General features: G+C 40.8%; 1 protein-coding gene across 1 annotated transcript; it reads left to right on the top strand.

Moving 5' to 3' along the window:
- Positions 1 to 803: 803 nt before the first annotated feature.
- Positions 804 to 2,325, top strand: DEFB132 (defensin beta 132). Its single transcript, NM_001284451.1, has 2 exons — positions 804 to 855; positions 2,057 to 2,325. The coding sequence occupies exons 1-2, from the start codon at positions 804 to 806 to the stop codon at positions 2,323 to 2,325; spliced, it is 321 nt and encodes a 106-aa protein (NP_001271380.1).
- The last annotated feature ends 15,182 nt before the right edge of the window (positions 2,326 to 17,507 follow it).

Raw genomic sequence — 17,507 nt, 5'->3', positions numbered from 1 at the left:
GGAGCCTCGTGGCTCTCAGAGTAGTTCCAGCCCTGCTCAGGCCATGCTCTTTCCACCTGGTGGCCGCTCCAGTAGCAGCGCTGGCTATATCCTCAGGCAACTGTCTGCCCAGTGACCACCTCTGCAGATGAGCTCCGGCCTGCTCCCTTGGGTAAATTCCCTTATGACTAAATGGGACATTTCCCAGACTGGTCACTAAATCCCTCCTGGGATGTTCTTCCAATTTTGTAAAAATGACTTTCCTTGTTTGCCCTATGGGTACACAACCTGTACCCTGGAGGAGTCAGCAATGTACATCAGAAGGCAGGCATCTTGAAAAATCCCTGCATTTTGCCTCAGAGACTCTCTTCCTAGACTTTTGTCTAATGGACATAATTGTACAAGTACACAATGTTTATCTCAGCTAAATGATGTACATTGCCAAATTGCTCTCCAAAAACAAAACAATACCAATCAGCACAGCAACAATGCAACAATGCAAGAGAGTACTTGGTTCCCCCACACCCTTGCCAAGCTAGAAAGCACAGGTTGAAAGATGAGTGCTATGAACTGATGTTCTCTTTGCTCTGCCTCTTCCTCTCCCAACAGCCTAGAATACAGGTGCTCAATCAATCAAAGCTCCAGACTAGTAGACATTATGATCTAATCTGACTGTTCTGGGTGGCAAAGAATCCTTCCTCTGCTTCACTGCCCAGTATCCTGGCATCATGTGGCTCCTATAAAGGCAGTAGCTCCAAGAATATCACACAGAGGGTCCAGACTCCATCAAACCACCACCTGCTCCCCAAGCCATCTCTTCAGCCATGAAGCTCCTGCTCCTGGTCTTTGCATCCTTTGGATTCCTGGTGACTCCAGGTAAAATGGGTGAAGGAAGAGAGAGAAGGGCAGGGGACCAGGAACACTAGCAGATCTGGTTGACAGATCTGGTGACAGGCAAGCCAAGTTGAGGCTTAGAGGCAGGACTCACCCTACTAAGTTCCAACCTAAGGTAGGGATCTCTCAGCATTCACTACCAGCCTCAATACCCCATACCCAGCCATCACCGTATATATGAACTTATACAAAAACCAATCCCTCAAACTTTTTTCCTGTTCTGAAACAAAAGTGAGCCTCAACCTGGTCTGAAATATCCTTCTTTCACTTTACATGAGCTCCCTATGTCTGAGGTCTGAAGATGCTAAGAAGGCATCTCTCTCTGCCGTTTTCATCCTTTAAGATCAGCCCTGGGGTTAGTGCTCTGAGGAGAGACTGGGCCTGAGCAGGGGAGTAAGACATAGGGGTCCCATGTCCTGCAGAGTGCTGGCAGGCAGGACCAAGAGACCTCTCAGAAGGCAAGTTCACACAAGATGGCAAGCAATGTGCTCAACTTGAACCCTGGGGTGAGGAGGGCATGCAGAGCCAGAGAGACAAAGCAGAGAGCCAGGCAGTGGATGTGTAGAAAGCCAGAGGAGGAGGATTCACAGAAGAAACCAGTGCTGAGGTGACAGCAGACGGAGCTGAGATAAAGCTCTCAGATTTAGCCAGAAGGTGGCCCCTGGAGACAGGCAGTGTATGAATACACAAACACCCTGTCAGTAGCAACCATTACTTTTCCTTTAATGCCTTGGGGAATTATCTGACCTTTTTTTTTCTTTCCCCTGGGTTGACTGATATTTTTTTCATACTCCCTGAAAACAAATGAGGCAGAAACACCATAAGAGTGGATGTTGTAGGTAGGAAGTGCCCCACTTCCCCCTTTCGAGCCTTTGAGTTCCTCCCTGACACGAAGACCTGGCTCCCCACGCCCTGATGTCACACATACATTCTGTGGTACCAATTACAGCCCCAGGACAGGCTTTAGCTCAAGGCAAAGCCACAGAGAGTGGTGCAGACAGAGCTCCCCAGAGTTCCCAGAGCGCAGCAGTCCAGGCAAGTTCTGTCTTCTCTTCCCTGCCTTCCCACATTCACTCGCCGGCTATCTCAGGCACACGGTCTCAGAATAAAACACCAAAGGCTCCCAGAGAGCCCCGACCCCTGGGCAGTCCCCTAACTTCCACTCTTGTCCTCTCCTCTGCAGCCAGCGGGGGCGGGACCAGCTGCGGGCGCAAGTACCCCGGTCGCTGCAAGCTGCACTGCCACTCCCAGGAAAGATCCATATTCATCTGCGACAGGTACCGACTGTGTTGTATGAAAAACCCCATAGAGGGCATCACGGCATCTCCTGTCCACAGAGCTAAGCACCCCTGCAGAAAAACGACAGAAAGCCAAAATGTGGAGCAACAAATGGCTTCAACTCCACAACCACTGTCCTCTCCGAGTATTCCAAGTACTGTCATCTCCTCATAAAAGGCTAGGCTCCCTCCTTCTGTGGCCCCAATTTATGACCCTTCTCAAAGCGCCTGTCTTCCACATCACTCCGTCATTCACTTAATTAATTCTGGAGTTTCTATCTATCCTATGCAAATGACTGCTCTGTGGACTCATCCACGGGATATGTGTCAGTTTGGGGCCTCCAAGAGCTAATGCCAAGATGGAATTAGACATGGAAAGATTCTTTGAGGGGGAAACACCTGTGATGGAGGAAGGTAAGGAGCAGAAGGAGGCAGAAGAGCCTTCAGACTACAATACCTGTAAAAGGAGACAGGAGAGAGGACTGGAGGGGAGGAGCCTAAGACTGCAGATCTAAGGCTGATGGACAGGCTGAAAGCAAGGACTGCCCCTCAGAGGAGCCCCACAGGGCAAAGATCACCAAGCTCTAGAATGGCACGGAGCATAGTCATGAGCTGGGAGCAGCCCCTGGAGAACATGGCCTTGGTGAATGTTACCATAGATCTGGAAGTATGGCAGCTGGAGGTTGTCCACCAACCACATTCTCACAGCAGCATCTCTTGAGAAGGGTCTGAGCAGAGCACCTCCATGGCTGCCACAAAGCAGCAAATGAGAAAGAAAGGGCTAAGATTGTATGTTTCGGTCAGCCATGTAAACCAGCTGATGAGGCATTCAGTTACTCATTTGCATAATAAAATGGACAAAATACATAGATCCAACATTCTAATACTCTTTACAATGATGCTTATGACTCAAACATGCTCACCCACAATATAAAATTGGCATAACCCTGTTGCAAAGTCAAGTGGAAATAAGAACAAAAAAACAGAATTTCTATTTGTTTAATCCAGTTAACATTACTTCTAGGAATCTGCCCATTTGTTAAGTTACTCAAAAGAAGCAAAAAGGCACAAAGGTGTTCAATGCAGTGTTACTTAAAATGGCAAGAAAATAAATAAATAAATAAATAAATAAATAAATAAATAAATAATAAAAATAAAAATAAATATTTTTAAATGGCAAAAAAATAGGAAAGCTCTAAATGGTGAAATATTATACATTAATAATATGTATAATTATGGACAAATGGGAATACTTATGAAATTCAATACACTCTAATAACATTATTCAAAATAACATTTATACTATGGTTGCCATTATGTCAAACTATCTCTTAAAATGATACAATGAAACTCATGAAAATTATGAAATTATGACTTTTTGGGGAATGGAAAGCAGGATCATGCATAAGCTTCCTCTTACATCTGACGTCCATCAATTTTGTATAACATTTATGTGATAGATGCCAAATTCCACCTGAGAGAAACAAAGCAGAACATTCAGGCCTAAATAATTCCAAGCAATTCTGAAAACAAGCTAACCATACAAAGCTTAATGCCAATACCTTACCTCATATCTCAATTCTGGCTAGTTTAAAAATGAGCATGATGGAGCACCTGCATGGCTCAATGGTTGAGCATCTGCCTTTGGCTCAGAGCCTGATCCCAGGGTCCTGGGATCAAGTTCTGCATCAGGCTCCCCACAGGGAGCCTGCTTCTTCTCTGCCTGTCTCTGCCTCTCTCTGTGTGTCTCTCATGACTCCCTGCTGGGCAGGGAGCCAGATGCAGATGTGGGGCTCAATCCCAGGACCCTGAGATCATGACCTGAGCTGAAAGTAGATGCTTAACCAGCTGAGCCACGCAAATGCCCTTCAGAGACTCTGATTTTAGGAATGATTCTGAGAAAATAACAAGAAAATAACAAGAATCCTTTTTTTTTAAGAATCCATTTTTTAATGTATTGTACAAATATAATCATAACAGCATAGATTAGAAGAATGAGAAACTGGAAACTACCTAAATGTCCAGGAATGAGAAATGTTAAATAAAGTTGATATATTCATAATGTATAATGATATGCATCCTTTAAAAATGATAAATATAAAGCTTTCTTCCCCTCATACAGAATGAATCCAACTGTTATTGAGTCAAAGAACATAATAAAAATCACATATAGAGTTGATCCCATTTTATAGCAAAGATACATGTGCACACACAAACAGGTCCCCAAAATGCTGGGTGGGGCTCTATGAACAGCTATTATTTTTGATCCATAACCTTCTCAAGGAAGAAATGCAAGGCATCCCAAAGGAGATTCAGCTCCACAATGCAGTCATGAGAAATAAATGTTTTACTGAAGATTTCATGGGGACATATGGAAGACCTTTTCCATCACCCTATCTAGCAAGTCTTCACAACCATTCCCTTTAAAAATCCTTGGTTTTGGGACACCTGGGTGGCTCCGTGGTTGAGCATCTGCCTTTAGCTCAGGTTATGATTCCAGGGTCCTGGGATCAAGTCCTGCATCAAGCTCCCCACAGGGAGCCTGCTTCTCCCTCTGCCTATATCTCTGCCTCTGTGTGTGTGTGTGTCTCATGAATACATAAATAAAATCTTTTTTTAAAAAAATCCTGTTTTTTTCCAAGTTCTTTTTCAGTCACTGACCTCAGCCCACAGGCCCTGAAGTCTTGGCAGTCACTCCACTCCACCACTCATCACAGCTCTTTCCCTTGCCTCAGATTCCCAACCCGCTCCCTCTAATTCCCCCACGTTCCCCACTCCCTACATGAAGGCCTTCTTGCCCTCCCACTGCTTTTTCCATTCACATCCTGCACTCCCTAATCTGGTCAGTAGGTGACCTTCTTAGCACTTAATCTCTTTAGAAAATAGCATGGGACTGCAAGTAAATGATTTCTCTATCATCATAAAAACATTTCTGACAGCAAGAGGCCCTCAATGGATATACAAAGATATAGGATTATGGATAATGTTTCCTATTATTTACATGTGTAATTTTTCTGCTTCCTAATTTTTCTATAGTAAACACAAGAAAGGTAATATTCTAATGGAAGCATGACAATTAGAAAGCATATCATAACTCAAACTAGCAAAACATTTTCCAGTTTCCTACTCATTCCCTCACTCTCTGTCAAGGATTCATAGGGATCCATGGGGCACGATGACTAGAAATGGCCAAAAACATTTTTTATATTTTTATTATATATATAAATTACATATATAAATGGTCTATTCCTTATCCTTCTGATATTCCAAATAATTAAGAATATAACTATAATAATGTGGAAATTTTAAATATTTTATTTAAATTCAATTTGCCAACATATAACACCCAGTGCTCATTCCATCAAGTACCCTCAGTGCCTGTCACCCAGTTATCCCATCCCACCATCCTCCTCCCCTTCTCCATCCCTTTGCCTGTTTTCCATAGTTAGGAGTTTCTCATGGTCTGTCTTCCTCTCTAATTTTTCCCCACTCAGTTTCCTCTCCTTCGCCTATAGTCCCTTTCACTATTTCTTATATTAATAATGTGGAATTTTAAAAAAAGATAAATAACTGAGATACGGAGAACAAATTGGTGGTTGGAAGGAAAGGGTAAAGGGATCAAAGGTACAAACTTCTAATTATAAAATGAATAAGTCCTGAGATGTTATGGATAGCATGGTGACTATAATTAATAATACTGAATTATATATTGGAAAGTTGCTTTAAAGCATGCTAGAAACTAATATGTCATTTATATCTCAATTTAAAATATATATATAATTATAAAAAGGAACAGTTCCAATGATACACAAAATTTAGATAGATTGCATTTTTAAGGTACAATATCAAAATTACTTGTGGTCACCAATGGTGAACCATCAAAGGATAAGACACAGCCCCTGAAAAAGATAGGATACTACACTTTATTTCTACCTCCTTCACCCACAGTGCATGGAGGAGATAGAATTGAAGGGATCCTAGAGAAGATGCTGTATAACACTTCTACTTATAAAGTTTTTCCCACCCAGAATGTGTCTCCTAAAATTTCTTCTAGGTAGGGGCACCCTGAATGGCTCAGTCGTTTAAGTGTCTGCCTTCAGCTCAGATCATGATCCCAGGATCCTGGGATTGAGGTCTGTATTGGACTCTGCTCAGTGGGGAGTCTGCTTCTCCCTCTCCTTCTCCCTCTGCCTCTCCCTCTGCCTCTGCCCCTGTCCCTGCTCATGCTCTCTCTCTCTCATAAATAAATAAAATCTTTTTAAAAAAATCCCTTCTAGGTAAATGACCTCCAATTCTATTAGAAATCAACATATCAAGTACAGAAAGTAAAATAAATAAATAAATAAATAAATAAATAAATAAATAAATAAAAAATTTTTACTAATCAATTAACAACCTTGAAGTAATTAAAACACAAAACATGCTGCATGACTAGAAAAAATAAACAAATAAACATTTCTCTCCAAAAACCTGTGGAAGATTCACAAAAATTGGCAGTCTTTTTAGATTGCAATCAAAAATTTTAAAAATAAAGTTAAAAGCAGAAATTTTACACTTCACAGTCTTTACTCAGAGCAAAATACGATGGGAAATTAATATAAAGAGAAAGCCAGCCGTCTACTCTGGAGAGAGTATGAACAAAGAGCTGCTGGATTCAACGACTTGGGAGGAGCTGAAAACCACTCTGGAAGGATAGAAAAATCACCTATTGATCTGTAAGACACCTGGCTCCTTTTCCTTCTGCTTCATCTGGCCTGCCAACCAGGCTTTGATTTCCTGGGCAGAAGAAGAAAGAATCCCTTCCTGTGGTAGTTAAGGAGACCAAGGGAATTTGGGGAGGTGAGAGGACTGTTCTGCATCCTGATTGGGGTGGCAGTTAACACTCATACAACTGTATACTCAAAAGAGTCCATTTTACTATCTAGTAATTTTTGAAATTAAAAAGTAAAAAACACAGTTACAAAAAATGTCATTTTGGGAGGCACCTGGGAGGTTCAGTGGTTGAATGTCTGCCTTCGACTCAGGTCCTGATCCGGGGTCCTGGGACGGAGTCCCGCACTGGGCTCCCCACAGGGAGCCTGCTTCTCCCTCTGCCTATGTCTCTGCCCTTTCTCTCTATGTCTCTCATGAATAAATAAATAAAATCTTTAAAAATAAGTATTAATTAATATTTTTTAAAAAGTCATTTGGGGGGAGAAACTTCTTTGATCTACTGAGACCACAGAGAAGTTTTAATTTATATCAACATGGTCCTCTTACAAAATATCAACATAAAATATTAAAATATTAAGTACTCAAGAGCTATACCTATATATATATATACCTTAAGCAAACAGTTCTCCTATGAAAAGACAAGGATTCTTTCCCTTTTCTTCTCTTTGTCATTTTACTACAAAGAACTGTAATTGTGAGAAGCAGGAATGCTCAGAAGGATGAACCCAGAGCTCTAAATATGCTCAGTCTCAATCACTGTTTTATTTTTATTTTTTTTTTCAATCACTGTTTTAATAGGTATGAGAGCTTAGCTTGCTTCTGCTTCTTTTCAAGCTATTTTTCCTTGCAAAGAAGAAAAATAATTCTGAATCTTGTTTCAAGGGTAATTGCATGATGATTGTATCCTTGGCCAGGAAGAAAAGGAGAGAGGGCAGGAAGGGAGAAGGAGGAGGGAAAATACGTTAAGAAGTTGTACTATTCATCCACTTCAAGATGAATTTTAATCATTAAAACCAAAAGGCTCTTATAAAATTGAATTGTCCTTAATAATCTATCTTTCAGAATAATCATATTCACAGAAGGAATTGAACTTATGAGTTACCAAACTACAAATTGGCAGCAAGTCATGAAACTGATAAAATAATGTATATATCATGGCATTATGCCCAGAAAAATGGTACAGTAGCTACTATCAAGACATTTTTTTTCCAAGGCTGAAATCCTGAGGTTTTTTAAAAGAAAATATTCCTTTTCCTTTTTAAAAAACATCCTGGGGGCGCCTGGGTGGCTCAGTCAGTTAAGCACCTATCTGCCTTCGGCTACAGTCATGATCCCAGAATCCAGCCTCTTGTTGGGCTCCCTCCTCAGCAGGAGTCTGCTTCCCCCTCTTCCTCTGCACCTCCCTCTGCTCCTTCTTTCTCTCTACTCATTCTCTCAAATACATAAATAAAATCTTAAAAAAAAAAAAACACCTACATCCTATGGACCTGGTTTATAAGCTGCAGAGAAAAGAGTAAACTACCACTCTTCTTCTAATATAGCCTATATAGTGATTTTTTTTTCCTTTTTTTAAGGTTTTATTTTTAAGTAATCTCTATACCCAAGGTGGGAGAAAATAAAATCTTTTCTTAAAAAATTATTCATGAGAGACAGAGAGAAGGAGAGGCAGAGACACAGGCAGAGGGAGAAGCAGACTCCACGCAGGAAGCCCGATGTGGGACTCAATCCCAGGTCTCCAGGATCAGGCCCTGGGCTGAAGGCGGCGCCAACTGCTGAGCCACCCGGGCCGCCCAAATAAATAAATCTTTAAAAAAAGAAAAAGAAAAAGAAAGGTAAGGTAAGGAAAGGAGGGAAAGAAAGAGTTATATTGTAAATGTTGATTGTTGATATGTAAATGTTGATATTTCTCAGTCCATTAGTCTGCTCAGGCTACTGTAACAAAATCCCATAGACTGAGTGGTTTAAAGGACAGAAGTCTATTTGCTTACCTTTCAGGAGGCTGGAAGACACGGATCCAGGGCTCACAGGGCAGGTTTCTGGAAAAGCCCACCCGGCTTATGGATGGCAATCCTCAGTCAGTGTCTTCATAGGGCCAATCAGTAAGCTTGGCTCTGGGGTCTCTTCCTACAAGGACACTAATCCTGAAGGATCAGAACCCTACCCTTATGGCCTCATTTATCCTTAATCACTTCCTCAGAGGCCCCACCTTCAAGTATAGTCACACGGTGGAGGGAGAGGGTGCTGGGACTGCAACAGGGCTCTATCCCAGGACCCCAGGATCATGACCTGACCCGAAGGTTTTTTAAAAGGTTAGCTTAGCCTTAGCCAAGCTAAGCTACTCACTTAGCCAACTGAGCTACCCAGGCATCCCTATTCTGGTTTTTGTATTCGATTTTCATACTAAAGCAAACTGCCAATAACATTTTAATTTCCATTCCCTTTCTATACAACATTAGATCTTCTATAATGATACCTGAGGATATACAAATGTAATATAAACATGGGTTTTGTGGTAGGCAAAATTTTAACATTACTCCCACCTCAAGATTCCTGTCCCCTGGTAATTCAATCAAATACTGATCTAAGTACAGCTATGAAGAGATTGTGCAGATTTAATTAAAGGCTCACATCAAAGTGGCCTTAATATATGGAGATTATCCATAAAGGCCTAACCCAGTCAGGTGAGGCATTCAGAAACAGTTTTCTCCAGCTGGCATGAATAATGAACTTACAACCTAGTTCACGTATTAAAATACCGAGGTTATGTTATACTATATGTTGGCAAATCGAACTCCAATAAAAAATATATACAACATAAATAAATAAATAAAATAAAGTACCCAGGTTATACTATTAAATTATGGGAACTAAAATTCCACTAAAATTTTCTGAGTATATTTAACAAAATTAAGTTTCTATAGTAATTTTTAGCATTAATATTATTTGCATTGAGATGATATATTGTTTGCTATTTTCAAATGTCTTTTGGAACTTTAATCACTGATAAGTACCCATGTGTATCTAAAGACTTTTCATAATTGGTATTTAATTCTAAAGCTATTGGGACACCTGGGTGGCTCAGTGGTTGAGTGTCTGCCTTTGGCTCAGGTAGTGATCCTGGGGTCCTTACATGGAGTCCCACATCGGGATCCCTATAGGAACCTGCTTCTCCCTCTGCCTATGTCTCTACCTCTCTCTGTGTGTCTCTCATGAATAAATAAATAAAATCTTTTTTTATAATTAATTAACAAATATAAATGCCTTGACTTTTCCAAAGTCCAAAATAAGGGATCCCTGGGTGGCGCAGCGGTTTGGCGCCTGCCTTTGGCCCAGGGCGTGATCCTGGAGACCCGGGATCGAATCCCACGTCAGGCTCCCGGTGCATGGAGCCTGTTTCTCCCTCTGCCTGTGTCTCTGCCTCTCTCTCTCTCTCTCTCTGTGACTATCATAAATAAAAATAAAATAAATAAAATAAAATAAAATAAAAATAAAAAAAAAGAAAAAGGCAGGGCCTACATCCACTTGAATGAATGCATGGAGGAGCAGCCACCCCTCACACTGCAGATTGGGGTGTATGTGAGAAATGAACTATTAGGTGAAAATGTGGAATTTGGGAGTTTGTTCACCATATGAGCTAACGTTACCACAACAATACCGAAAAAATAAGACAAGAAATAGGAACAAAATATTGATAGTAGTGACCTCTGCCCTGTGGAAAGAAAGACTTTTCACATCACAGGCACTGAGATGATCCAGACATAACAGAAAAAAGTCACCCTGATCATCAGCAGGCCACATCAATCTTCCCAGGCTGCTATCTAGGTAGAGTCTATATTTGTCTGTAAGTCATTCATCCAAGTAAAATAGTGTTTCATGAAGAATGGCTAGTACAGTCCATAATTCAAGGGCAAAGTATCTTTAACTTGAGACAACCATTATACTTCAAAATTGTTTTAGATGGGGCATCTGGGTGGTTCCATGGGATAAGCCTCTAAGCCTCGGCCTGTAGCTCAGGTCACGATCCCCAGGGTCAGGGAGCCTGCATGGGGCTTCCCGCTCAGCAGGGAGTCTGTTTCTCCCTCTGCTCCTCCTCACGCCACTGTGCTCTCTCGCGTGTGCACTTTCGCTCACTCTCAAATGGATAAACAAAATCTTTTTAAAAATTGCTTTAGATGTATTTCCCATTTCATCATACAGAATATTAAAAAGATGTGTTCTGTAAGGAAGAAAATATTCTTCCCCTATCCTTCAAAGTCATCCATCCAGCTAGACCAATAATTAAATTTACATGAGACATGGTAACAGGAGGGGGGTGGAAACCAAGATTTTATTACCTGTGCACAGAGCCCAATATTGAAAATTGAGACCTAAAGATATAAAAACCTGGCAGTTTTTATACATTTTAGACAAAAAATAAATTTGTGACTAATTGACAGGGTATAAAAAACAGGTGTTTGGGAGCTTTAATCAGTAGAGAATTCTAAGCAGAACTTAGACCAAGGTAGTAAATTAGAAAAAAATAACACAGTTTGTTTCTAAGTTCTCTCAACTTTAAAGTCCCTGTCTCTGATGATAAAGATGTCTTTTACTTCTTAGAATAGGGACAGTATCTTTAACATGGGAGATTTTTTTCCTGCTTTCCAGGGACAGAGGAGAGTCTGAGTGCCCTTGCACCACTGTTTCTTAAGTAACTTTTATTTAAAACAATCAATATGCCAAAACAGCACATTTGGGAGCACTCTGTCCTCATTCCTATAGTACTCAAGGGATGAAAATGGATTAAAATTATAATTTTCATAAAGGACGTTCTTAAGTAAAACTAGGTTTTTGTTGTTCATTGGGTGTTTTGTCTGCTTGTTTGCTTTACTGTGAACGGAAGGATACAACTTGCCCACCCCACCCCTCCCAACACACACACACACACCCCAGGCTTCATGCTATGGTGCCAGCAGCTTTATTCACTACTGCGGCTGAGCTACAAGTGCAAACGCTAACACAGCGAAAAACAAATAATGCCTTTGTGTCAATATGAAAATACTTGGGCCACTCCTGAGGACCACCTTAAGGGGTTTTTAAGGCCGCCCAGGAGTCCACTGACCATATTTTGAGGACAGCTGGACTAAGGTATGCTGCAGTAGCAACTACCTAGAAATCTCAGTGGTCTTAAAGAAAAAATGTTTCCTTCTTTTTTTTTCTTTTTATTTAGTTTAAAGATTTTGTTTATTTATTGGAGAGAGAGCTTGCACACTAGTTGGGGGAGGGCAGAGGGAGAAACAGACTCCCCCCTCAGCAGGGCACGATGGGGGGCTCAATGGGGGGCTCAATGGGGGGCTCAACGGGGGGCTTGATCCCAGAACCTCAGGATCATGACCTGAGCCAAAGGCAGCCGCTTAACCAACTGAGCCACCCAGGCACCCCTAAAGGTTTCTTTCTTGCTCATGTGCACAACCATCACATGGCAATGGAGTGCTCTGCTCCTCATTGTCCCCGGGACCCTGTTAATATTCCCAGAGACCATTCCAGAAGTAAAAAGAACTCTGAAGAGCCTCCCACCAGCAATTATATGCTCTGTTTCTCAAGTGACAATAGACACTTCTTCTTACAATTAATTGGTCAGGATTAGTCACATCGTTCCATCCCACCACAAGGAGACAAATAAAAACCTACCATGTACCCAGAAGCAACAATTAATTACTATGACAAAGTTCATACAGTAAAATCTTTGACTTGGGGATCCCTGGGTGGCTTGGTGGTTTAGCGCCTGCCCTCAGTCCAGGGCTTGATCTTGGAGTTCCGGGATTGAGTCCCACATTGGGCTCCCTGCATGGAGCCTGCTTCTCCCTCTGCCTGCCTCTCTCTCTCTCTCTGTATCTCTCATGGATAAATAAATAAAATCTTTTTTTAAAAAGTCTTTGACATTATAAAATATATAAAAATTAAAATGATGTTTTGAACTTTAGATTGTAAAAGAATAGAATTGATTACAGGTCTGTGTTTGAAAAAAACTAGGGGCTGTAAAAAGAACATATATAGATAGAATGTGGGAAACCGGGATCCCTGGGTGGCTCAGCGGTTCAGCACCTGCCTTTGGCCCAGGGTGTGATCCTGGAGTCCCAGGATCGAGTCCTGTGTCAGGCTCCCAGCATGGAGCCTGCTTCTCCCTCTGCCTGTGTCTCTGCCCTTCCCTCTCTCTCGCTCTCTCTATGTCTATCATGAATAAATAAATAAAATCTTAATTAAACAAAAGAATGTGGGAAACCTCCTTTTTTTTTTCTTTTTTCATCACCACCCACTCCCCGGAAACCTCCTTTATTTTCAGGCTTAAATCCAGCTTCATATAATAGAAAAATCCAAAAAGGTTTAAGCAGTATAGAGGTTTATACCTCTCTTATACAAAAGACTTCTGCAGAAAGCAGTTCCAGCATTGGTTTGACAGGCCACTATGTCATCACCAACCCAGGTTGTTAATTTGCTGTTTCACCATCCATACTGAAAAGCCTCCATACCCAAGGTCACCTCATGGCACAAAATGGATGCTGGGCTCCAGCCATCATGCTTTTGTTTCAGAAAACAAAAGGAATGAGAGAAGACCTCGCCTTTAGGAAACTTTCCCAAAAGTCCCACACAAAACTTCTGCTTACATACAACTGACTAACTTAGTCCCATGGCATACCAGCTTTCAGAGAAGCTAGAAAATGCTGTCTTTATTCCTAGAGGCAAGATGTCTTTAAAATTTGGGGCTCTGTTACTAAAAAATAAATTTCTAGATAGAATGATGGATAGGCGAAGAAAACAGAAATAGTTCTTTAATACACTTTAAATATATACAATTATGTTTGTCAACTATTCCTCAAAAAAGCTGGGGAAAAATTGAAAGTAAGATCTTGAAGGATGTTTGCACAGCAGTTTTTATAGCAGCACTATTCACAATAGCCAAAAGGTGGAATCAACCAAATGTGCATTAACAGATGAATGGGAAAACAAAATGTGGTGTAGACTGCCAGTGGAATATTACTCAACCTTAAAAAGGAAGGAAATTCTGACATATGCTACAGTGTGGATGAAGCTAGAGGACACAGTGCTAAGTGAAAAAAATCAGTTGCAGAAAAGACAAATAGAGTGTGATTCCACTGAACTGAGATATCTAGAGTAGTCAAATTCATAAAAACAGTAAGTAAAAAAGCAGTTGCCAGGGCCTTGGGGAACGGGGAAAATGGGAAGCTGTAGTTTAATGGGTATAGTTTCAGCTGTACAAGTTGAAAGAGTTCTGGAGATAAGATACACAACAATGTATGCATATGTAAAACTACTAAATCACACTTAGAAATGATTAAGATGGTAAATACTGTGTTTTTTAATCACAATTTAAAAAAATAGAACTCATAATTTTTTTTAATGAAAAATGTCATGAAAATAGGATGGATGGATGGATGGATGGATGGATGGGGACTGGATAGAAGGATAGACATGTAATAAAGCAAGTATAGTACATTGTTAAGAGTAGAACCTTGGTGGTGGGGAAAAGGAGTTATTTCCACTTTGCTGTATGTTTGAAATTTTTCCTCAAAAAGGGTTGGGGTGGGACACCTGAGTGGCTCAGTGGTTGAGTGTCTGCCTTTGGCTGAGCTTGTGAAGGGATTAAGTCCCACATCAGGCTCCTGCATGGAGCCTGCTTCTCCCTCTGCCTGTGGCTCTGCCCCTCTCTATGTGTCTCTCACAAATAAATAAGTAAAATCTTTTTTTAAAAGTAGAAAAGGAAAGGGTTGGGGCATGAGTCTCATTAAATGAAGGCTCGGAACAAGCTAACCACTTAGGCTTTTTCTCACTCAAGAGTATCTCTTCCTTTCTTTTTTTTTTTTTTTTAATTAATTATTTTTAAATTTATTTTTTTTTATTTTTAAATTTAAATTCAATTTGCCAATATATAGTATAACCCCCAGTGCTCATCATACCACGTGCCCTCTCCAATCCCCCAGTTACCCCATCCTCCCTCCCACTTCACTTTCAGCAACCCTCAGTTTTTTTCCCAGAGTTAAGACTCCTGGTTTGTCTTCCTTTCTGATTTTTCCCCATTCAGTTTTCCCTCCTTCCCTTGTGGTCCCTTGCAGTATTTCTTATATTCCACATATGTGTGAAACCATATGATAATTGACTTTCTCTGACTGACTTATTGACTTACTGAGTTATTTCACTTAGCATAATACTCTCCAGGTCCATCTACATCAATGCAAATGGTAAGATTTCATCCTTTCTGATAGCTGAGTAATATTCCATTGTATATATATATATCACATCTTTATCCATCCATTTGTTGAAGGACATCTCAGCTCCTTTTCACAGTTTAACTATTGTGGACATTGCTACTATGAACTTTGGGGTGCAGGTACCCCTTCGTTTCACTACATCTGTGTCTTTGGGGGTAAATACCCAGTAGAACAATGGCTGAGTTATAAGATAGCTCTATTTTTAACTTCTTGAGGAGCCTCCATACTGTTTTCCAGAGTGGCTCATCCCATCAAGTGCTCACCTCAGTGCCCGTCACCCAGTCACCCCCACCCCCCACCCACCTCCCCTTCCACCACCCCTAGTTCATTTCCCAAAGTTAGGAGTCTTTCATGTTCTGTCTCCCTTTCTGATATTTCATGGATTGGAAGAATTAATATTGTGAAAATGTCAATGTTACCCAGGGCAATTTACACGTTTAATGCAATCCCTATCAAAATACCATGGACTTTCTTCAGAGAGTTAGAACAAATTATTTTAAGATTTGTGTGGAATCAGAAAAGACCCCGAATAGCCAGGGGAATTTTAAAAAAGAAAACCATAGCTGGGGGCATCACAATGCCAGATTTCAGGTTGTACTACAAAGCTGTGGTCATCAAGACAGTGTGGTACTGGTACAAAAACAGACACATAGATCAAGGGAACAGAATAGAGAATCCAGAAAACAATCCAGAAGAAACCCTCAACTTTATGGTCAACTAATATTCGACAAAGGAGGAAAGACTATCCACTGGAAAAAAGACAGTCTCTTCAATAAATGGTGCTGGGAAAATTGGACAACCACATGCAGAAGAATGAAACTAGACCACTCTCTTGCACCATACACAAAGATAAACTCAAAATGGATGAAAGATCTAAATGTGAGACAAGATTCCATCAAAATCCTAGAGGAGAACACAGGCAACACCCTTTTTGAACTTGGCCACAGTAACTTCTTGCAAGATACATCCACGAAGGCAAAAGAAACAAAAGCAAAAATGAATTATTGGGACTTCATCAAGATAAGAAGCTTTTGCACAGCAAAGGATACAGTCAACAAAACTAAAAGACAACCTACAGAATGGGAGAAGATATTTGCAAATGACGTATCAGATAAAGGCCTAGTTTCCAAGATCTATAAAGAACTTATTAAACTCAACAACAAAGAAACAAACAATCCAATCATGAAATGGGCAAAAGACATGAACAGAAATCTCACAGAGGAAGACATAGACATGGCCAACACGCACATGAGAAAATGCTCTGCATCACTTGCCATCAGGGAAATACAAATCAAAACCACAATGAGATACCACCTCACACCAGTGAGAATGGGGAAAATTAACAAGACAGGGAACAAATGTTGGAGAGGATGTGGAGAAAGCGGGGTGGGGGGGACCCTCTTGCACTGCTGGTGGGAATGTGAGCTGGTGCAGCCACTCTGGAAAACTGTGTGGAGGTTCCTCAAAGAGTTAAAAATAGATCTGCCCTACGACCCAGCAATTGCACTGCTGGGGATTTACCCCAAAGATACAGATGCAGTGAAACACTGGGACATCTGCACCCCGATGTTTATAGCAGCAATGTCCACAATAGCCAAACTGTGGAAGGAGCCTCGGTGTCCATCAAAAGATGAATGGATAAAGAGGATGTGGTTTATGTATACAATGGAATATTCCTCAGCCATTAGAAATGACAAATACCCACCATTTGCTTCAACGTGGTTGGAACTGGAGGGTATTATGTTGAGTGAAATAAGTCAATCGGAGGAGGACAAACATTATATCTCTTCCTTTCAAGTCAGAGGGAGTTTGAAGTTCTCCCAAGGCACGTAAGGCATCTTCCCTCTGCTTCCTGCACAGCTGCCTTTTATCATTGTCCCCTAAATCTTATTTAATTTGAAGATGTCATGGTGGCCATGTATCTTAGAGATAGAAAGAAATTTTCCCCACTGGGCATTCAATCCCTCCCAGGTGTCATCTTTGGAGCCATTTTTACTTAGACAAAGAATCTCTCCAAGAAGGATTCAACTTGTGATCTGTGAACAAAGTGCGTCCCTCTTCATATTTTTTAGCAAAAAACTTTGGGCCTAATTTTAGCACCTGTAATTCTTTGGGCTCTTTCACTAGTAAATAATTTTTAAATTTTGGCACAAATATGAAGAAGCTGAGCTCACTAGAGCAATGCAAACCAGAAGAGAATGTTCCAGCAGTTACTCAAACTCCTCTCCCACAACATCACTCATCAGTCAAATAACATGATGAAAGAAGTAAAAGATGTGACATTTCTCCATGTTCGTGCCCTTAATCATCATCTGGTGTGTCCTGAGGCTATGAAACGGTACAGAAATTCATTCATTTTCCTAGCATCTGATGGTGGAAA

This window comes from Canis lupus, chromosome 24 (genome assembly GCF_011100685.1).
Source record: "Canis lupus familiaris isolate Mischka breed German Shepherd chromosome 24, alternate assembly UU_Cfam_GSD_1.0, whole genome shotgun sequence".
NCBI classification, from domain to species: domain Eukaryota; kingdom Metazoa; phylum Chordata; class Mammalia; order Carnivora; family Canidae; genus Canis; species Canis lupus.
Note: the sequence above shows the minus strand (reverse complement) of the source record. Positions and strands in the feature narration are given on the sequence as shown.

Excerpts from the sequence above, each read along its gene's own strand:
- DEFB132 (NM_001284451.1), top strand. The coding sequence starts at position 804 with ATGAAGCTCCTGCTCCTGGTCTTTGCATCCTTTGGATTCCTGGTGACT. Across the intron at positions 856-2,056 it reads TGGATTCCTGGTGACTCCAG|CCAGCGGGGGCGGGACCAGC; the intron begins GTAAAATGGGTG and ends TCTCCTCTGCAG.